Source organism: Passer montanus, unplaced genomic scaffold (assembly GCF_014805655.1).
Source record: "Passer montanus isolate IOZ18808 unplaced genomic scaffold, ASM1480565v1 scaffold5, whole genome shotgun sequence".
Classification (NCBI taxonomy): Eukaryota; Metazoa; Chordata; class Aves; order Passeriformes; family Passeridae; genus Passer; species Passer montanus.
The window spans coordinates 16,556,282-16,578,415 of NW_024369929.1; the positions used below are offsets into that span (position 1 = coordinate 16,556,282).

Below are 22,134 nucleotides of genomic sequence, written 5' to 3' on the forward strand. Positions count from 1 at the left end.
CTCCGTGACTTCCACCAGCACCATCTCTGCTCCGTGGCAGGTTGGGAGCGTGATGTCATGGGCAGAAAATAGCCCCTGTTGTTATCAGAGTAAAAGTTGAATTTCTTGTAATCCCTTCCAGCCCTCCCTCAGCAGGAACCTGTGAGCACACCCCCAGCCCCTTCCTGATTGTTTTTCCAGCCCCATTACACAACAGAGCATTTGTTTGGATTTGCAAATTGGTCCCGAGCAGTGTCAATAGCTGGAGATACACACAGAGGGGAACGGGCTTTATTTGGGTTTTAGGGCCTTGGGAGTGCAGGGTGCCAAAATAAATAGGGAGTTTTATCCTGGGCCGTGTTAGCCAAACAGCCCTGGGAGCTCCTGGGGAGAGGTTCAGTGGAGAGCAGCAGGGATGGAACCACCAGGGATCCCGAGCAGGGCTCGCCACTCATGAATGTCCCCTTGAGCCTGGGCTGTTGTTTTTATTCCTTAATGATGGATTTACAAGGAAAGAAGGACATCAGGGTCGGCAGCAGCGTGCTGGGTGACTGAGCCCAGTTATCTTCTGGCTTTGGAAACCACACCACGTTTTGTTTATCGAGCTCTGTCACGGGAGAAATTCAGATTTTTGTTCCTCTGCTACTGCTGTGTTGTTCTGCAGGAAAAACCTCGCCAGCACTTCCACTCTTAATTGGCTCGTGGCAGGTTTATCCCCATTTTTCCTGGATGTCTCTGCAGTTCCTCGAAGCTTTGTGGCAGAGCTGGGAGAGGCCAGGTCGGAGCTTCCTTGCATTGCTGGGCTGGAGCGTTGGGCTTGGTGGTTTCATGAGTTGTACCTTCCTAAAAAGCTCGAGGACTTCAGGTTTTCCTCTTCCTGGGGCTGTTTGAGGCCCTGGTGGTGGAGCCTTGCTCTGTGTCCCCATGAGCAATTCTGACTTGGTCACTGACAGCACCCTGCAACAGCCTGAGAGCTGCTAAAAAAGACAATTTCAACACCCAGGCCAATTTCTGTTGATTTTCAGCTGTCTAAATACAACTACGGTGAAGTCAGTGGAGTTACTTTGAATTTCTGGTCAATATTTAGAGCAGAACCTGACTGTGCCCATGTGCAGCATGGGAGGATTTATTTGTAAAAAAAAAAAAAAGGAAAATATGACGGGGCTTGGAGAATAAATGGGGGGTGGAGAATAAGGCTCAGGCTCCCTTGTTCTTCCTGACTTTTTACCATCCGGAAAGAACTTTCCCTTTGGAAAGCAGGTTGCCTCAAGTGGCCCTGGTGGCTTGCTGAGGGCACTGGGTTATGACAATAAATAAAAGCCAACGGCGCTTCTAGAAATGTGAGGAATGTGAAAATGTTTAAATGATTTAGTACCAGAAAACTTTATTTAAACATTTAATCGCAGAACACCCTTTCATCTTTAAAACATCAGTGTTTGAACTCCCATCCAAGTTTTTTCCAGGCTTTCTATGTACTTCATCATATACAACAGCAAGCTGTGCTCTGCAAAGAGAATAAACTTCCAGTTCCCTGATTCCGTTTGTTGTTGTTGCCTCAAACGCACCTAAATTACAGTAGAGAAGCTGTTTTGGGGAAAAACTCCTAAACATGTTACTTCCTATGTTAAATAAGGTCTCGTTTCTTTGAAGAATTGGAGCTGGTGAGTGCTGTGTCCAAGCAAATCCCACAGAGCTGCACGGTTTCCCTGTGGAAACCAGCCTGGATACAGATGTGTCCGTCAGCACATGGGGACTTTTTCCCAGTGCAAGGCAATATTCACCTCTGGGAAGTTTATCTCCCCAAAAAGCACCACGAGAGAGGCTGGCATGGGTGGGTGCCACTGGTTTGGACTGGTGAGGGATGCAGCAGTTTGGTTTTGACTTCAAACCTTCCACAGGCAGCGGAAAAAAAAAAAAATCATTTCATTCTTAAAACGGATGAGCATTAGTGGATTGTTTTTGAATTACATAATTCTGGAGTGTAAGAGCTGTGCTTTGAAGAGGAAAAACCTCAGGGCTCCATGCACACCACCACCCACTAGCCATCAATCCCTGATTGTTTTCAAAGGCAGCCAGGCTGAAGTCACCCCGTAGCAATGACTCAGTGCACGTAACCACGCTCCCTTTTGGGGTGAGCCCAGGGGATCAGCTTAGTAATGATTTTCCTGGGATTGTGACCTCAGGGCCCCTTGGGTGCAGCATTAGCATTGGAAATGTCCCTGTTTGTGTTCCTGAGCGTGCACGGCCAGGGCCTGCCGTGCTCCGCTGGGGAGATTTATGCTTCCTAAGTACATTGTAAAAGTTTTATAAAGTAGCTTAAATATTTACACAATAAGCATTTAAGGAAACAGTTATGCCTCTAAAGGAGCTCCTGATCCTTTGGGTCCATCAGACCATGGACATGAGGGTTTTTTAACTGTCTGACCTCCAGGAATTGCTTTTTTTTTCCACCTAACTGGTTTTAAGCAGGCAAACAAATGGAAACTCATACACAGGAACCTATAAATAATGTTAATGACCTGGCTTGTGTCCTCAAAAGCCAGGAAATTTAGGAACACGCCGGCGAGCTGGCCCTTTGCTCACTGAAGGGTGGAAGGCATAGCTGGGAGGATTCTTCCCAGTGTCCCACCTAGCCCTGCCCTCTGGCACTGGGAGCCATTCCCTGTGTCCTGTCCCTCCAGGCCTTGTCCCAGTCCCTCTCCAGCTCTCCTGGAGCCCCTTTAGGCTCTGGAAGGGCTCTGAGCTCTCCTGGAGCCTTCTCTTCTCCAGGGGAACATTCCCAGCTCTCCCAGCCTGGCTCCAGAGGGGCTCCAGCCCTTGGAGCATCTCCATGGCCTCCTCTGGAATTGCTCCAGCAGCTCCATGTCCTTCTTTGCCATGCACTTCCCCCAGCACAACCATCTTGCTTCTGCTCCCAAATTTCCTCTTGCAAGGCCCCAGCAGTGCTGTATCTCCAGGGAGCTCCGAGGGGCCCCTGCAGCCCCCTTTTATTCCTTGCTTCATCCAGGCTGTGAAATTGCCTGGAATTCCCCCCTCAGGAGCTGCTCCATCCCGCTGTAGGGGTGGGATCCTGCACTGCTTTGGCTGGGAAGGGACCTGTGAAGATCATCAATCCAACCCCCGTGGATGTGTTGAGGAAGGTGGGAAGGTCCAGCCCCTGGAGCTTTGCTCGGTCTGCTTGAGGAGAGCATCCCAGAGCCCTTGGGTGACCTCTCCCTGTCGTTCCAGGCCAGCAGGGAGTGGGGACCCCCTTGGCTGGGTGGGTGCAGTGCTGCCCTCCCCAGCAGCACCCACTCCCCTTCCCCTGTGCTTCCTGAGGCACTCGGGGTTGGGTTTTTTTCCTCCTGCTCGCACGGCAAACGGATGTTTAGATCCGAAAGGAAATGGGATTGCTGTTTGCTCGGCTCCTCCTGGAGCAAACAGCCCTTCAAAATAACTCCAGTGGCGTAAGTGCCAGGAAAAACAGCGAAGCCAAAACCTTGTAAGCAAATAATTGGCCTTTTTGTGAGAGGGCTCCTCTTCAGCTCCAAGTTTGCAGATCAGAGCTGCTCTTTTCACGTTTTGTTTTGAGGTTTTGCAATTCTTCTCAAAGCAAACAGATCCAGTATGTGCCAGATGGGTTGTACTGATCCCAGAGTGCTGCTTCCAGGTGATTCCCCTGGGACACGCAGAGCTCTTGGGTGGGAAGTTGGAGTTACTGGAGTTCTGGAGCTGAAATCTGGAGCCCGGGTGTTGGCCTGGAGGAGGTGGCCCCGAGCGGTGCCCCCAGGGTGTCCTGTCCCTGTCCCTGCTCCTGCAGGGATGGCTCCTGCAGGGCCCTTGGCCGGGGCTGTGGGAAGAGCTCGGCTTCCCCACGCAGCCCAGCCCAGCCTGCCTGAGTCACCCCGGGCAGGGAAAGGCTCAGCAGGTTGGGAAAACCAGCTGGAAACACCCTGCCTGCCCCAGGGCTCAGCTGTGCCCCAAAGCTGCACCCTCCAGGTGGGAAAACGACCACCCTGAAGCAGCCATCCCAGAGGAGAGCCCAGAGAGCTCCCAGGGTGGGCACTGTGCTCCCAGGGGTGTCTTTGGGGTGCACAGCCAGCAGCCCCATCCTGCCTCTCCTGGGGCACCCCAGGCTCGTGCAGGGGAGCAGGATGTGTTTAAAACACACCAAGTGATGAAGTGTCACCCAGGCTGAGCTGGTTCACAGCTCTGCAGCCATCTCATCCCGGGTTTCAGCTGCTCAGCTTCCAGGGAAAGGGGTGGAGCGGGGGCTGCAGCCTCCCTGGGGTGTCCTGAGCCCTCTGGCTCCGAGGGATTTGCAGCCACCATCACCCAGCAGCATCCAGGTGCTCCTGTGCTGGAAAACGCTGAGTTTTGCGGGGTTGGTAGATGTGACACAGAGGCAGCCTGTCCTGCTCCCTCTTCATCTCCCTGTGGAAAAACTCGTTTGAGTAACGACTGCAGACGCTGAGGTGACGAACAGGGGGAACAGGTACTTTTTTTAAACTTCATTTTATTTTTTCCTTTGGAAATGCAGCCTCTCACAGCCATGCTGTCACAGTTAAAATAAGGTTTAAATTACAGGGCTGGCTGTGGCTTTTTCCCTTTCTTTCAGAATTTTTGCCAACTTGCAATTTACTTAATGAAATCCTGCTATTTCGTTTAACGGGGATATTTTTTGCAGATGTTGATTTAACCCAGCTTTATAAAATATGTGAACTGTGCAGTTTCTTTCCTATTTTTAACAATTTAAAGATTCTAGTGCAGGACTTGACAGAGTTTATAACACCAATATCTGTTTGTACCATGTAGGAGTGGGGTTGGACAATGAGACTTCCACATCATGCACAGCCCCATCAGAAACAGTGTGAAATGCTGCAATAACAGGCAAAAATTAGCCAAAGTGGGAATTTGTGTGAGCTTTGTGAATGTATTTCTGGAAAAGTATCCAGCCCTGGTTTTACACCCAGTTATTCTTCAGGCTTCTTGCAGGGGGAGTCTCTAAATCCGTGTGGATTCTTTATATGTGTGATATATATGGAATGAGGAAAAAAAATGGGTCTGGTTTAGGCTGGTGACAAGCTGCCTCTTTAATGTGCAATGCCTGGTGTTTCCCCCAGTATTCCTCACTTTATTTTTTAGAGCGGATTTCCCCGGAGGGAGGGGAGGAATCTGGTGTTTCTCCTGCAGTGCTGAGCTGAGGGAGTGCAGTGTTGAACTCATTATCCCTGAGGATGCCTTCACGTGCTGCCTTAATCTCCCTGGCCTTGATGTACAGAGAGCCCGACCTGCTCCCCTTCCTCTCCTTCCCTTCTCCTCCCCCTGGGAAGGTCATTTATTTGGTGCTTCTTTTGCAGTGTCTGAGTTCAGCCTCTGCTTTCAGCCCCAAAACAGCTCGTGGAGGAGTTGCAGCCACAAACCCTGCATAGAGCAACCCTGAAAAGGTTATTTTTTTAGCCTGAAAATTCAGCTCCCAAGAAGGATGAGAGGTTGTCCTAGAAGGGTGGGAGAGTTTTTTAATCCAAGCAGTTCCACTGGCTTTGTCCTTGCTGTAACTCACAGCATGGAGGGACAGGACACAGGGAATGGCTTCCCACTGCCAGAAGGAAGGGATGGATGGGGTCTTGGGGAGAAATTCTTCTTGTCAGGGTGGGCAGGCCCTGGCACAGATTTCCCAGAGAAGCTGGGGCTGCCCCTGGATCCCTGGAAGTGTCCGTGGCCAGGCTGGATGGGGCTTGGAGCAGTCTGGGATGGTGGAAGGTGTCCCTGCCATGGCAGGGGGTGGAATGGGATGAGCTTAAAGGTCCCTTCCAACCCAAACAAGTCTGGGATTCTGTGATAACTCATTAATCCTTTTCTCCTAGAATATCCCAAGCAAAGCTGGAGTTGTCTGGGATTCATATTAGTGCAGCAGGGCAGGATGTATTCCATGGAGTTCTCTGTGTATTTTGGCATTTTCCTATTTCCCCTCCCCCCTTTTTTTTTTTTTAAAAGAAACTGTGGTTTGTAGAAATGAAAACAAGTCCTTCTTGGCCAGGGAGGGTAATTGGTGTGAGTCACCTCCAGTCTCCATGGGCAAGTACAGGGTGAGGAATGTGGGAGATGCCTCTGGGAGATGGGGACTCGAAGAGATCTGGGCTGCAGTGGCTCTTCAGTGTTGTGGGTTTCATGCAAATACACTGATTTTCATCCCCCACCCCTCCATCACACCACCTTTCTTGCTGTTTATCTGCACTCTAACAGGTTTTACAGCACTGTTCCAGGGAGTATAAAAATGTGACAGTTGGACTCAATGATTTTAGAGTTACAGCTGTAACAATTCTGCAATTCTAAGATTTGTTTGATCTTCAGGGATGGTCTTGCCCCAGGTTAGCAGAAGTGGGTGCTCTGTGCATGCACTCCTGAGCTGCTGGTTTGTGGATTTGGCAGAAGAAGGGCCCCTCCATGCACACAGGTGGCACAAGGGCTGTTTTCCATGGCACTCACGGTGCTGCAGATCCTCCTGGAGATGCCAGCATGGCATCCCCTGCTCCCCTGTGGATGTGAGGGACCAACCCTGGGGCTTCAATCCCGAGTTGCTGAAGTCATTGTTTAGTCTTGGCTTGAAGTGGGAGTGAGAGCCCGTGGATGCTGGCCACGAGCAGTTGTGAGTGGACCAGCTGCCTGCTTGGAGCGAGGGCTGGGGCGGCCCAGCACATGTTTACACACAATACATGGAGCAGCTATCGGAAAATCTGGCGTGTGTGGGTGCCCACGCAGCCCTGGGCACGTTGTAGGAGGGCAGGAGCCATCCCTGTGCTCCCTTCCTGGTGGGATTGCTGCACCAGGCCCTTCCAGGGCTGCTCACCCCAATCCCATCCCAGCGCTTCCAATCCTTCCATCAGGCAGGAGCCCGAGACCTCCCGTACAGGTTCAGCCTTTCAGCGTGACCAGCCTGGCCGGCACACCAGAGGGATTTGTTTCCTTGCAAAGGCCAGGCTGGCACCCCAAATCCTTTAATTCCCTGTAAAAGCCCAGCAGGTGGGGCACGAGCGGGGACTTGCAGGAGCCGTGGGCGAGTGACACGCGGTGGCAGCCCCGCGGCCCCGGCTCCCGGCTGGAGGTGCCTGTGCAGACAGAGAGGCTCGGGAGAGCTTTATCAGGAGCAGGATCTTGGGCTCTGGCCAGGGAGAACAAAGCCTGAGTTCCCATTCCTCTCGCAGCCCCTGTCTGCTTCCCATATATGTGAGGGCACTGGTACCGGGCTGGGGAAAAGAGCCTTTTTTTGGGGTTGCTGGGGAAGAATTGTCAGATGAGGGGAGGCTTCAGCTGGAGCCCTTTTGGAGAGAGGGTTGGGTTGGAATAGAGGACCCACAGCCTTTCTGGGGTCTGGGATGAACCCTCTGGCACAGGGCTGGGTTCAAAGGCAGAGTTTCTAAGCTGAGGTCTCATGTGTGCCCACACCAGACTCCACAGCCAGCCGGCCAAGGAGGAGCAAAGCAGTTCATTCCCAGTTTTATAGACAAAAATATTTGTTGGGCCGCTGCTTGTGGCCCCCTCGGGGAGCCTCCTTTGTCACAGGTTGTTTTCCAGGTCAGGGATGGTTTCCTAAAACTTTCTCAGTCCTTGATACTCGCAGTGGTGTTGGTGTGGAGCTGACAGACGCTCGGTCTGCCCTCTGTGGCTGCTGAGTAATCAGGGTGGCCTTGGGTTTTTCAGCCCATTTGCTGTTCCTCACGTCACCTCTGGAAGCCATCAGCTCCTTCTCAGAGTAAATCCCACAGAGGTGTGAGAGCAGGGAGAGGCTCTTGCTCCAAAGGGAATGGCTGGGGCTGGAGCAGAGTGCAGGATCTCAAAATACATCTGGTGGCAGTGTCTTGTTTGGTATTGCCTTAGTTTTCCTCCCAGGGAGGCAGCTCCACTCATTTCTGGTTAGGAAACTAAAATTCTGCTACAGCCACAGCCTGCTCAGGGTCTGGTGTCCTGTGTGAGCTCCAAAGCCCAAAGTTCCCATTTCCCTGGTGTTCTGGGAAGTGGATTTTCTGTGATCAGCTGGGACATGAGGAGGCCTCATGAGGGGGAAGCTGAGCATTCCCCTCTGGAAATGGCAAATTTGGGTTGTTCCTGGAGGGAGCTGAGCCGTAATTTGGGGTTGGGCTGTGCAAGGAGGTGGTGATGGGCCGCTTGGCCTTTGAAGGACAGGACAGCCTTCCTGGTTTGGAGGAGCTCAGTGCCCATGGATTATCCAACAGCTGGATATAAAAAGCATCCAATGCTGGCTCAGTGGTCCTGCTGCTGCTGGGGACACCCTGATGCTCTTGGGAAGTGTGGGAAATGAGGAGGCTCAAGCAGCATCTCTGCAGCCTCCTCATGACATCCTCACCAACTCGGCCTCTGGCTTCGAAACCATCTCCAGCACTCAGTGCCCCCTCCACCGTGGGACAGACCCCTTCCTTGGAGGTCTTTTCCATCGTTGAGGATTGAGAATTAGTGCTGGTGTGAACCAGCAGCCTTTGGTTTGGTGCAGCCAGAGCCTCTGGCCCGTCCCCCTCTGCTGAGGAGATTCCCAGGCTCGGCTCCAGCGCCCAACGTGCTCCCCGCGAGCAGCGCGATGGAGGCGGCAAGGGGTGTTATTCCTGTTTCTCTTCTGAGGGACCTACTAATTAGTTTCTGCTTTTAAAAGGCTTTGAAGCGCTCAGCCGAAACTTCTCTGGGAGTGAAAACTATGATTATTTATATTTATCCCCTTTCCCAGCGCCTCGGCCCCGCCGCGGGATGCGCCGCGGCTCCGGCCGCTGGGCGGATTACCCCGCTCCCCCAGGGGATGCTGGCAGCACCCACAGCTGCTCTGCCAAGCCAGAACGGCTCCCAAAGGCTGCTGAGAGCCCAGGAGATCCCATGTGGCCATCCCAGTGGGATTGCAGCCCCCGGATTGATGAGCAGTGGGGGAAGGAGCCTCGGACGTCACAGCCGTGGCTGGAAGGGAGCTCTGCCATCCTGTGATTTATGGGGTGATTTCTCCCAGATTCTCAGCGTTTTTCTCTGGGGAAATGCACCCACAGCTGCTCTGCCAAGCCAGAACGGCTCCCAAAGGCTGCTGAGAGCCCATGTGGCCATCCCAATCCCTGCCCATCCCGCTGGGATTGCAGCCCCCGGATTGATGAGCAGTGGGGGAAGGAGCCTCGGACGTCACAGCCGTGGCCGGAAGGGAGCTCTGCCATCCTGTGATTTATGGGGTGATTTCTCCCAGATTCTCAGCGTTTTTCAGGCTCTGGGGGAACAAAAAAGGGACTGCACACATGGTTGGGTGGAGGACCTGAAAATGTGTGAGTTCTCAGTGTAAAAGTGGAAAAAAAGGGGTTTTCCTCCCATTTTTGTCCTGGCTTCCCTCACCCTGCTGCAGAGGGCACTTCTGGGAATGAACCTTCTCCCCTGTGAGTTGAGCTGGGAGCTGGTGCCTTGCCAGGAGCAGGCAGCAACAAAAAAGGGACTGCACACATGGTTGGGTGGAGGACCTGAAAATGTGTGAGTTCTCAGTGTAAAAGTGGAAAAAAAGGGGTTTTCCTCCCATTTTTGTCTGGTTTCCCTCACCCAGTTGCACAGGGCACTTTTGGGAATGAACCTTCTCCCCTGTGAGTGGAGCTGGTGCCTTGCCAGGAGCAGGAAGAAGAAAAAGCCAATCCCAAGCAGACAACTCTAGGAAGATTTTCATCAAACCTCTGGATTTTACAGAAAATCAAACAGTGGAGACCTTCCCTTGCCCAACCTTTCCCCTGAGCTTTTCACCAGCTCGTTTTTCTCCCCATTTTCCAGCGGGTTGGGGCACAGGGGTGGATGCTCACGGCGATGCCAAGCACGACCCCGGGGTTGTGCTGGGTTTGGGTTTATCCAGGGCTGCTTTCCAAGAGGGAAGAGTGGCAGGCAGGCTGTGGTTGGTGACAGGTCTGATGCTCTCAGAAGTGGCAGCCAGCGTGGGCGCTGGCGTTCGGGGCTCCTTTTGAAGCTGTGTTTGCACTGTTGTGTTCCCTCGGACGTGCCAGGTGTAACGCAGGTACCCGGGCAGCTGGAAAAGCCACGGATGTGCCTGAAAGCTCTGAGCAACACAGGCTGAGGTTAACGGAGATTGTTGGACTCAAAACCATTTTGAAAACGTCACCTAAATCTCTGAAAACTTTGGCGTTTAGAAGGAACACATAAAAATGTCATGGGAAAATACCTGAGTTGGGTTTTTCCAGTTTTCACCCTTGGCTGAAAAACCTTTTCTAAAACAGGGGAGCTGGAGAGAAAAACAGTGCTAAAATACCTTAAAATCATGTTCTGGACTGTGGATTTAATGGCTGGGGAAGGTCCATTAGAAGCAAACTCCTTGAGTTTAGCTTAAAAATAAGCTAACTGATGATGACTTCCAAATTTCCGGGCAGAACTAAACATGGCATGTGTTTTGCTTTGAAGGATATAAAAAAAAATTAGCATGAGCTGATGATTTTGCAGAGTGGTTTCTTTTATGCAGAGAAAATTGTTTTCATCCTCATTCTTGGCATTGGCTCCTTGTCCTGTGTTGCTTTTGTTTCTTGGGCTGCCATGGAAATGTCCCCCTTTCCCCCCAGGCCTCTCCACACACCTCTTGCACCAGCTCTGGTGCTTGTCAGACCCTTTTTTTTGAACTAATTTAATTAATTAACCCAGCGCAAGTGTTCCTCGGAGTTAATCATCTCCTGGGTTAACAAATTAAATCTGCTGGAGGAGGAGGCTGGGGAGCAGCAGAGCTCTGCTCCAAGGGGAGGGCTGGAAGAGGAGGATGAGGATGAGGATGAGGATGAGGATGAGGTTGAGGATGAGGATGAGGATGAGGGGCATGGTGGTGGGGAGGGCTCTTCTCAGCTGTCTTCCCGTGGTTTTTGTGGGATAAAGGAGCTGAACTGGTGTCCATGGCTGCCCAGCAGCCACATGCAGCATGAGGAATGTGCCTTGTGAGGATGGAGGGGTTGGGACCCCGCAGTGGCACCAGATTAATGACAATAAAAAATCACATTCTTGGTTTATCGTTGAGACAGGAGCTGAATCCTTACATTCAGTGGAGTAACCCAGAAATCTGTGAGGGGGTTTGGTGCTGAGCAGCACAGGAAGGTGCTGGCTGTCCCTGTGGCTGCCCTTGGCCATCAGCTGGGCAGCTGCTGGCTGCTTCTCAGGGCCTCTGGGAACCAGGGAGAATCTTTTCTTGGTGAAAGCTGGGACAGAGAAGGATCCTCTGTTGTTGATGTGCTTTAAGGAAAACATCCAGGAGAAGAACCAGGGCTGCTCAACGTCCTGCTTGCACCCACCTGCCTTTTCCTCTCAGCAGCTTCCCTGGAGAACCCAAGGAGCAGTTCCCCAAGGATGGGGACTGAACTTTGCTGTCCTCACCAGGATTTTCACCTGCAGAAGCTCCTGCCCAGCCTGCTGTGTCTGCTCCCTGCTGGGATTGGGATGTTGCCCTCAGTACACACAGTGTGCCCAGCACTGGGGCTCTGCCCTGCTGGGGCCAAGGCAGGCTCACCAAGGCCTGGAGGTGCCCTCAGGGTGCCACCCACGGCTCCCCTGAGGACGGGCAGCCAGAAGGGGCTGGTTTGTGTCCCCTGAGGGGCCCCCGTGCTGGGGACAGCTCTCAGCCTCTCCCCAGCCCAGGGGGCCATGCCAGGGTTGGTGCTGATGGCAGGGGGGCTCTGGGGGGCACAGTGATGCATTCCAGCTGAGACTTGTATGGCAGAGGTATTTTAAGTATATTGGCTTAAAGAAAATGGTTGTGAGCTTTGCTGGGGCAGATTGACAATTAATTTCTTTTCTTTTTTTTTCCTTTTTTTCCCTTTTTTTTTTTTTTTTTTGCAGGGCCATAAAAATTCCATTTCTGCTGTGGAAACTTTTAACCCCTTCCTTACCCTGTGCTTGTTTCCAGGGGTATTAATGGGGGATTATTTTAACTGATGGCTCCCCAGTGAACTGTTAATAGATTTTGGGGAAATGTGTGTGTTCTTTGTGCTGGGCTTTTTATCTGGACCATGTTCACAGTGACCTGTGTGTGGCTGTCACCTTCCTGCTTCCCTGCTCCTGTGTGTTGGGCAGTGTAAATACAGATCTGTGCTGTGGCAGGGGGGAGGAAAAAGACTGAGCATGGGTCTAATATTCCAAAAGTGGAGTAAAAGTGAAGGGAAAGGTGTTGAGGAAGGGTAACTGAGCTCTATGCCAGTGGAGTGTGAGGCTGCCCTGTGACACAGGAGTACAGGAGGGAGGGGCATGGGAATGGGGAGTGGGCTCTGTGGTGGGAGCACTTTTGAATATTCTGCTTCATTTCCAGGTTGCCCAGATGTGCATTCAAGTCCCCATCACATCTGGAGAGTGCAGTGATTTATTTTTCATGTGCGTGGTCCTTCCCTATGGGCACCTCTTCAGTGTGTTTTGAGAAGCTCTTCCTTGCAGCCATGTATTGAGGGGGCCATTTGACCTGCTGGGAGGAGGTTTGGTGGCTTTGGAAAAGCCAGAGAGTGAATCAGAGCCGTTTGTTTCATGTGCTTCGTGATCTGCCCATGTTTTCCACCCTGCTTTCAAGTGCAACATCAAGCAGTGGGACTGTGCAGCGTTTTGTTTTGGAAAAAAGCATCTTTCTTTTCTCTCTTAAAGCACTCCTTTGAACTTTACTGGCATAAAACGCTGTCAAATCACAAATAGTCTCAAACCTCAAGTTATTTTCTTTACCTCCACACTCTGCAGGGAGCGACAGCAGCAGTGCTGCTAACGCTGGCAGGATTTACAGTGTTTGCTCTCTGCATTTATTCCCAGACCCAGATTCCTTTTGCCTGAGCCACGCAGGAGCCTTTTCCCTTTAAATTCTGGGTTGGATTCTCCTATCTTGTTCCTTTATCTCTAATTGTTTGAATTCACTTTGGGGTCTGCTGCCATGGAGGAAGCAGCAGTGGAGGAGGGAGTAAACACCAGGCAGAGTTGCAGCCCCTCCATCTGATGGATGAAGGTGGCTTTGATGGAGGAGATAGCCCTGACGCCAGCCCCTCTGGAGCTGCTACAAGTTGTAGCTGCCTACAATGATAGTTGTTAAAAACCCCTCCTGTACCACTGCGGGACTCAAATATTTTCCTTTCTTCAAAAAGAACGCTAACAAGCCGGCCTCTGTTCCAGCAGAAGTGGGAGGGGGGGAAAAAAACAGAACAAAAAGTGGATTTTCTTGTCTGTGCATAAAGGGCAGCGTGGAAAAAAAGAGGAGGGAAAAGTGGAATATTTATTTAAAAGGCAGAGGAGGAGGTGGTGGTGCCGGCCGCCCCTGCTCTCTGCAGAGTGGTAGTGGCTAATAGCTGGAGGCGAAACTAATACTTGGCAGGGGATGAGACACAGCACAGGCCCCCCTGATTTGGGGGCTTGCTGAAGTGCTTGTTTTATGTCAGGCCTGCGGGATGAGTTCATCTTTGCAGGAATTGGTTGAGTGCACTGGGAGATAAAAGGAGGGAGAGGAGCCCACCGCAGCACGGGGAGCGCTGGGAGAGGGACCCTGCGACGGCTTCCTGCAGGCAGGGGCTGCTCACATGAGCCTTGAGCTGTCCCCTCCCAGGGGGCTAATTCCATGGGGGTTGCTTTTTTATGGATTTTAAAGACTTTCCTCTCCCTTGGCCAGAAGAAGTGGGTTGAAAGGAAACTTCTCACTTCTTGAGGTGCAGTACCTGAAACTCATCATCGCCTGTTTGAAGGAGAGCAGGACTCCTCCAGGAGTGCTGAGAGCTGGCACTGCCAGGCAGGGGCTGTGGGGTGACAGAGATGAGGCAGGGGCTGCATTCATGGATGGATGGAGGGAGGTTCCTGCCATAAGTTGCATGGAAATGCTTTTAATAAATCTATTTCACATGCATGTGAAATGCATTCCTTCCCCTGTTGTCATGCATGATTTTGCTTAGATGTTTCCCAGTTCCTGGAAAGCAGAGATGGCACCAGGGCTGTTGGCACCTCCAGCAAAATATTTTTGTAGGATAAGGCACTGTTTTCCTCCACCTTTACTTTCCCCCCCTTGTATATTAATTTGCACTAAACCATGAGAAACTCCTATTTAAATGTTTATTGCTGACTGTTCCCCTGATTAATGGAGCTGCTGGGGACACTGGAGGTTTGAAGTTGTCCCATCCTTAATCTGTAGGGGAAATGCAGGGGCTGAGCAGTAGTTTCTCAAAAATGTAATAACAAAACCAACATAGCTAATGGGCATGGAGGGCTTTGAGGAGGTTGGGAGGTTAAACAGATGCAGAGCTCAGTAATTGCTACCAGCCTCCAGCCCCGGCACATGAAAGGCCCTGAGCTGGTGTGCAGCCCCCAGATCACTTGAGTGGGACAACAGCAAAGTTCAGTGTTTGGGGAGAGCTTTGGGAAGGCATTGGGAGCATCTGTAGGATGTCCCAGGGGAAAAGTGACTGTGGAAGCTGGATGCTGTGGAAGATGGATGGGCCTCTTAGCACCCTGGTTTAGTGGAAGTTGTCCCAGTTGATGGCAGGGGGATGGACTGAGATGGTGTCCCCCAAAATGTGACCTGTGGTGCTTGAAGGGGGAAAAACAGACATGGTTCCCCCAAAACTGTGATCTGTGGTCAGTGAAGGGGAAGAGACTGAGATGGTCCCCCCAAAATGTGGCCTGTGGTGCGTGAAGGGGGAAAAACTGACATGGTCCCCCCCAAATTGTGACCTGTGGTGGGTGAAGGGGAAGAGACTGAGATGGTTCCCCCAAAAATGTGACCTGTGGTGGGTGGAGGGGCTGCTTCAGGCTGATGAGCACTGCCCACAGCAAAGGGCATCCTGCTGCCTCCCCGCCTGCCCCGCCACCTCCTCCCCCACAGCCCTCCCCTTAAATTTGTATAGTTACAACTCCAGTTAAACTCCAACAAAGCCGCTTAATTCAAAGCTGGTTAATGGGGAGGGGAGCCCGGTCTCCTCCGGGGTAATTTGAGCCTGAAAAGAAGCGGGGCTGGAGGGCCGTGCCTGAAATCCGGTGTGTCAATGGGGGCTCTGGAGCAAAATAATGGCATCACCCCGCGGGCGAGTTAATGGGACATGATGGCACGGAGGCACCGGGGTCAGCAGGCCGCGGGCACGTGAGGGACTGTCAGGGAGCTTAATGCTGGCCCGGAGCAGAGCTCCTTGCTGGAAATTCCACGGCGGTTTTCCGTTAACCGGTGAGGTAGGAGCAGGAATGATGTTCAGCAAGTGGTTAATTCGCCCTCTTTGGGGCTCCTTCTTTTTCCTGTCTTCCTTCTGGAGAGATCATAAATTCTGGAGGCATCATAGATTAAACAGATTTCTGGCAGCCCGCGTCCCTCCCGTCTTCCCTGAGTGTAATTCCTAGAAAGAAGAGACGTCTCTCATTGTCTGGAGAGAGCTCCAGTGGGTTTTTAGAAGGACATGTATAGTTCATAGCAGCTACTCCCCCTTGGCATGAAACACTTCCTCAGATTTCATGTTCCCCGTGGGAACATCAGCGTCGCTGTCAGAGAATATTACACGGAGGAGACCCTGGCGGGTCACTCATCCAGGCACGTCCTGGACATCCCTGGGGTCAGCTGGGCACAAGTTGGGCTTGGAAGGTGGGGCTGCAGGAGCACAGGGGTGCTGGGGGGCCACCAGGCTCAGGATAGCAGGACAGTGTCCATGCCAGATCCAGTGGGAGGAATGCAGATATCCTGAGGACACGTGGGCCCAGCTGTGGATGCAGGGTTGGACATTAAATTGGAGAGGGAGATGTGCTGAGCTCATGGGAGATGGTGGGTGTCCTGTCTCCAGCCTGGGCTTGAGCTGCCAGTCTTGCTGGCATTTGATGTAATTGAAGACAGGATTTGGGCTGAGCGCAAGCTTTGGGTTGAAGATGGACTTTGGGTTGAGCACACATTTCAGGGTTGAGCACAAACTTTGGGTTAAACAGAACTTTGGAAGTGAACGCAAATTTTGGGTTAAATACAAGTTTGGGTTGAACACAAATATGGGGTTGAACACGAAGTTTGTTTTGAACGCAAGTTTTGGGTTGAACGCCATCTTTGGGTTGAACACAGATTTGGGAAGAGCATGAAATTTGTGTTGAACACAAGTTTTGGGTTGAGCACCGTCTTTGGGTTGAACATGAAGTTTGTGTTGGACGCAAGGGCTGGGTTGAGCACAAGTTCAAGCTCTCGCTGAGCAGAGCTGATGGGTGGGAGGAGCTGTTTCCCAGGCTCCAGCGCTGTGGTTTCCCAGGTGATCCCAGCACTCCTGACTCCCTCTCTGTCCCCACAGACGCTAGCACGTCGCCCGATGCCGTGAAGAGGAGCCATTGGTGCAACGTGGCCTACTGGGAGCACCGGACGCGCGTGGGCCGCCTCTACACAGTGTACGAACAGTCTGTCAGTATCTTCTACGACCTACCTCAAGGAAACGGCTTCTGCCTCGGACAGCTAAACCTGGACAACAGGAGCGAGACTGTGAGAAGGACTCGAAGTAAAATCGGCTACGGGATTTTACTGAGCAAGGAACCGGACGGGGTGTGGGCCTACAACCGCAGCGAGCATCCCATCTTCGTCAACTCCCCGACACTGGACATCCCCAACTGTAGGACTCTGATCGTGCGCAAGGTGATGCCGGGCTACTCCATCAAGGTGTTTGACTACGAGAAGTCCTGCCTGCTGCAGCACACGGCCGAGCTGGATTATGCAGACGGGCCCTACGACCCCAACAGCGTCCGGATCAGCTTCGCCAAGGGCTGGGGGCCCTGTTATTCCAGACAGTTCATCACGTCGTGTCCGTGTTGGCTGGAGATCTTACTCAGCAACAACCGGTAACAGTCAGCCTCCCACGAAAGGAAAGCAGCAACAGCAACAGCAAAACACACACACACAAAAAGAAAAAAAAAAGAAAAAAAAAAAAAGACACAGACTATCCCAAATATCATCTACCTAGATTTAATATAAAGTTTTATATATTATATGAAAATATATATTATACTTGTAATTATGGAGTCATTTTTACAATGTAATTATTTATGTATGGTGCAATGTGTATATGGACAAAAAACAGAAAATGCACTTTGGCTTATATAATTCTTTCAATACAGATTTTTAAAAAAAAGAAAAAAAAACAACAAAAATTATACAGCAAAAATAGGAGAAAGCCCTAATTTTGATGTATGGTTTTTTGAAATATTATTAATACCCAGACAAAAAGCTAATACCAGTCACTCATTGATAATAAAGTATTCGCATTATGGGGGGGGATTTGTCTTTTTTCTTCCCCCCCCAGCTGAAGTTGGCAGCAGGCAGGGGGGTTCGGGGGGCAGCTGCTGTCTCCCATCTCAGCCAGGACCCTGGAAAAGCAATAAATGAGTTGGAAGGCTGCAGCTGGCTCCAAGAGGAGGGTGAGCGAGGCAGGGAGCACTGGGAGGAGGTGAGAGGAAGATCTCTAGCTCTTCTCACTCAGGGCTGTCTGACCTCTGTGGTAACACAGAACATGGTGAGGATGAGGGTGGACATCCACGTTGTGCAGATTAATCATCAGCAGTGCTAATCAGTAGGTCTTGGAGAAAAGCAGAATATTGCATGGCCACAAAGCTGCCCAGCAGGACCAGTTTGGGTTTTTGGCCTTTCCCAGGGGTTGTCTGTGAGCCCTGCACGTCCCAGACGTGTTTGATGGTTGAGAAACAAATGGAGGTTTTGGACAACTCATGGTTGGGTGGATCCTCCACTGGAGCATGGCCTGGATTTTGGGAACGTCTCCAGTGCCTCGGAGGAGCCATGAGCAGCTTTGTCCTGTAGATCTCCCAGTGTGTCATCCAGGCAATAAATGATCCAGGAGTGTTTGGGAAGAATATATTTACTCTGAGGAGCAGCTGCAGCCAAAAAAATGTCCTGGTCAGATGTGCCTGTCTCGGCTGATTTACTCTGCCTGGAAATCCTGGATAAAATCAGCTCCTTTGCTCTGACTTGTGCTGGGCCTGGCAGGGGCAGGTTGGACACGGGCTTTGCTTGGTCAGGGAAGTTATTTATTGCCAGGGAGCAGCTCTGCCAAGTCCTGGAGTTCTGCTGCAATTCCAATCTCTGCCTTTGATTTCCATAAAACCCCAGCCTCTGGAGCCCAGTGACTGGGAAGCTTTCAAGGTTGCAGAGGATGTTTCTGTCACCTTCATATTTGCAGAGAAAAAGATGCAATGAGACCTTTAAAGAGTAAAATTTACCACTCAAAAGCCCTCCTGGTGCACGTCAGGGTCCTGCATTTTGGCACCTGGCCCTGATGTTCCTGCCACAGCCACGAGTGAGGATGGGGAATCACAGAATCGTGGAGTCCTGCAATGGTTTGGGTTGGAGGAGACCTGAAATCTCATCTTGTTGCACACCTTCCACCACCCCAGGGTGCTCCAAGCCCCGTCCAGCCTGGCCCTGGACACTTCCAGGGATGGAGGAAGGTGGGGGCTGCATCCCACAGGGGAACACAGGAACCTGGGTGGATGCTGGAGAGATCTGAGCAGGGAATGTTGCAATGACATTCCCGCAGTCGTTTTTCAAATTATAACCATATTTGATGTTTAATTGGGACCACATTGGTTGAATTCCTGCAGCATCAGTATTAATACTTGACATCATTAATTTTTGTTTGTGTTACAGCCATTCTTAGGGAACAGTGTCAAAACATGTCACTCTCATTTAAAGCAGCTTTCAAGAGCTTTGCAGGGGTTTTTTTATCCCTTTGGCTTAGGTTTGGTGGGTCCTGCCAAACTACCCACCTCTCTTGCTGTATCGCTTTCACACAGTCTATCAAGAGGCCATTTTTATGTTTTGGGGGCTTTTAAAAGAGATTTTTCTCAATACTGTCCTCATTTTACCTGGGAAGCACCAGCAAAAATTGCTTTCCCTTGTTTCCTTTTAATGTTCCCAGCATTTTCCACCACCACATTCACACCTTTGCTCCCTGTTCTCCTCATGCAGCAGTGCCACCATTTTCCACTTTCTACCCCCTTCATCCATAATTTTGGACAAAACAGCACCATGGATGGATTTGAGGGTTAAGTCTGGGCTTTCCCTTGTGCAATCCACTGATGGTGCTTAATTCTCCTTTTTTTCATTACTCATTCGCTTCCCCAGGAATAAATCTGGAGTTTTATTTCAGTTGACAGCGGGGCTTTAAAGGGAATAAAAAAGGATTTTATGGTGAGGCAACAAAATAAGACATCAAGTATCCTTTTCTGTGTCGTTTTGCCCCTTTAGTACCTTATAATCATTGAAAGTTAGAACTCTTCAGAGGAGCTTTAGGACTTCAAAGCCGTTGAGCTGCACACTGGACCCTCTCAGAGCTCAGCTGGAGCCTTCCCTGCAGCAGGCTTGGACCGGGAATTGTCCCCGGGGGTGGCTGTGGTGGAGGGCACCCCCGAGGGCAAAGAGGAGGTGATTCCTGCCAGGTTTGCAGGAGCAGCTGGGCACGGTTGGGGCTGGGAGAGGAGCTGATGGGATTCTGCTGTGCAGCTCCCACAGCTGCGCTGGCTGCCCCAGCCCTATAAAAGCAGGATGGTCACGGCTTTGTTCCTTTCTGAGCAGCCTCCTGAGCTTCTCTGAGTGGGATTTTCCTTTTTTCCTGCAGGAATTGTGTTCTCCTACCACCCAAGGTAAGTGGAATGTTCCCTGTTGTTGGGTCTGTGTGGTGCTGGAGCATTTTAAGGGTAGAAATTGAGGAGCCCCCTCACAGGAGGGTGCTGGCCCGTGCTTGGGCTGGTCTGTGGGCCTCTGTGGCACCTTTTGAGCTGGAGCTGCTCAGCTTTGTCTGAGGAGGCTCTTGGCTCACCGCTGTGGTTACGGATCACCAGGGGCTTGTTTTGGGCAGGGCCGTGGGGAAATGAGGGGTTTTTTTCCCTGCAGCAGCGCTGGAACACGCAGAGCCTCTGCTGTTGTGGTGCCCAGGCTGGGTGTGCAGCGCCCTCAGGCCCGGGCAGGGATCCCGGAGCAAACACAGCTTTGTCCTGGTGCTGAGGGGCCGGCTGGGCACTGCCCCGAGCCCCTCTGGTTTGAGGGTGAGAGGGGATGGTTTCATTGCAGGATGGGGCTGTTTGGGGTGGGTTTGGTGCCTCAGCGTGTGACTGTCACCCTCCAGGTGTCCTCAAGGCAGCGGCTGCTCAGGTGGAGCCGCCCCAGCGCAGCCCTGGCAGGGAGCAGTGGGCTCTCCATGCTGCAGCACAGCCTGGTGTGGGTGCCGTGCCTCCCCTGAGGGCTGGGGGGACAGGGACATGTTCTGAGCTGAAGCTTGAGCAGTGAAATTCACTGGACAGTTTTTCCTGTGAGTGCCAAGGCTTGGCTGGAGGCATCAGCTGGGTTCTCCTGGAGTTACAAGTGTGCCCCAAGTCCACTCCAGTGGAAGCCCTGAATTAGTAGTTCTCATATTGGACCTGAGTCCTTTCAGGCTTTGGTGTGTGGACTGTGTTTATTTGACAGGATCCTCTTAATTCAGCAATAATGGGTTTTAAAGTGTGCACTGGGCTGGGGAGGAGCAGCCAGTTGCTGCTGGTGGGTCCCAGAGGCTGCTGCTCCTCCTGTGAGCAGACATTCATCATCCCAGTCCTTGACTGCATTGCTGCTATGACTGAGAAATGCTTTTCAGCAGCCAGAATGGAAAAGAAATTATTGCTAAATTCATCCACTCTCAACTCTACTTAAAAAGAGAGGCTGAGACCCTTTGTGGCACAGGTCTAGCCACAGTTTTATGGGGGCTGCCAGTCTTTGGGCCATAATCCTCCTTCTCAGGGCTTTATCTCCACAGTGAAAGTGGAGGGGCTTGTTCAGTGCCTAATTCATAGCTGGAATTCAAATTCAGGGCTCTGTGTGGGCTACCAAGGGAAAAGACAAAAATCCCTGTTGGTGCAGAGAAGGGAGCTGAGGTTTGGTTTGGGGTGTGATGCTGCTTGGCTTCGTGGGCTGTGAGCGGTGGAAGGTCTCCAGCTCTTTGGGATGTGGGTTAATGCATTTAGCAGAGCTGCTCACACACAAACCTGTGCTTCCCAAAGCCCTGGGTGCTCCAGGCTGGGGCTCTGCCTGCTCTGGGGTGGCACTGATGTGGAGGAAGAGCTTTAACAGCTGCCAGGGTGGTGCTGGCTCAGAGGATGGAGCTGCTGGTGCCTCTCAGGGGTGTGGGGTGAGCCTCAGGAGCCAGAGGGGGGTTGTGGGGCTTTCTCTGACAAACACCAGGACAAAAAAAATCAAATGTTTCTCTGCTATCCATCCCATGCCTTATGGAGGGAGCTGGTGCAGGGCATGGCAGGGGGCTTGGGGGAGGCTGGTGGTGAATGTGCTGCTCCCTGGCTGGTTTAAGCTTGGCTTTGGAGGAAATGGGAGGTGGGAAATGCTGCAGAGCTGTGCTGGGGAGGTGCTGTACTTCCCCTCAGTGTGTCCTGAGCTTTGGGAGCAGGAGCTGCCTGGTGGGGAGAGCAGGATCTGCTCTTGTGAGTGTCCAGCAGACCTTCCTAGAAAGCAAAAATAAAGATTCACCTCCATCTGCCCTCAGCTGGGGTGGGCTGGGGGCTCTGCAGGGGGGCCCATGGCATCACTGGGTGATACCTACACCCCAAAACTGCATCCAGGAGCCTGGCTGAGTGCAGAGCATCCCGAGTTATTTCCTGTGAATAACTCCTTCTGCTCCCCTCAAAGGTCTTATTTTCTGTCTGGAGCGTGATGAAGCATTACTTGCTGCTTTGTGGATAATCCTTCCTATATTCCTGATTTATGGATGTGCTGGTGTGATGCACAAAGTGGCATCTGTGCTCTGCACACTGTGGGAACAACCCAAAATTGCTCTGAAACTCAACTGGCTTACAATTATATTGAATTCTATTAAATTAAAACACATAGCACATATATTACACAATAAACCACAGCTATTTCATGGATCAAATTAAGTTTTATTTGGGCAAATTACAACCTTTCTTACAGTTGGGCCTTTGTGAAACCATTCCTTTTTAATAAAAGCAGGCATTTTTGGCAAATGCTCTTAAAGTGTGCATTCCCAATAATTGCATATACTGTTGCTATTCTTTATGGGATATATGTGCCTAATTATCTTCTGCTTAGGATAGGTTTAAATGAGTGGGATCTTCCCTTTGCACCTCCCCTCTGCTGGAATTTCTTAGTGCTTTCCATTTTTATTAGCTTGGCTATGGAAGAGAGCAGCGGGGGGG

At 51.4% G+C, this 22,134-nt stretch overlaps 1 protein-coding gene across 1 annotated transcript in view; it reads left to right on the forward strand.

Moving 5' to 3' along the window:
* Window positions 1–17,192, forward strand: part of SMAD6 (SMAD family member 6) — a 38,910-nt gene extending 21,718 nt beyond the window's left edge. Inside the window, exon 4 of the mRNA XM_039723260.1 lies at window positions 16,227–17,192. Within this exon, the coding sequence (XP_039579194.1) occupies window positions 16,227–16,768 (542 nt within the window). The 3' untranslated portion in view covers window positions 16,769–17,192. The remainder of the gene's footprint in view (window positions 1–16,226) is intronic.
* Window positions 17,193–22,134: the final 4,942 nt, after the last annotated feature.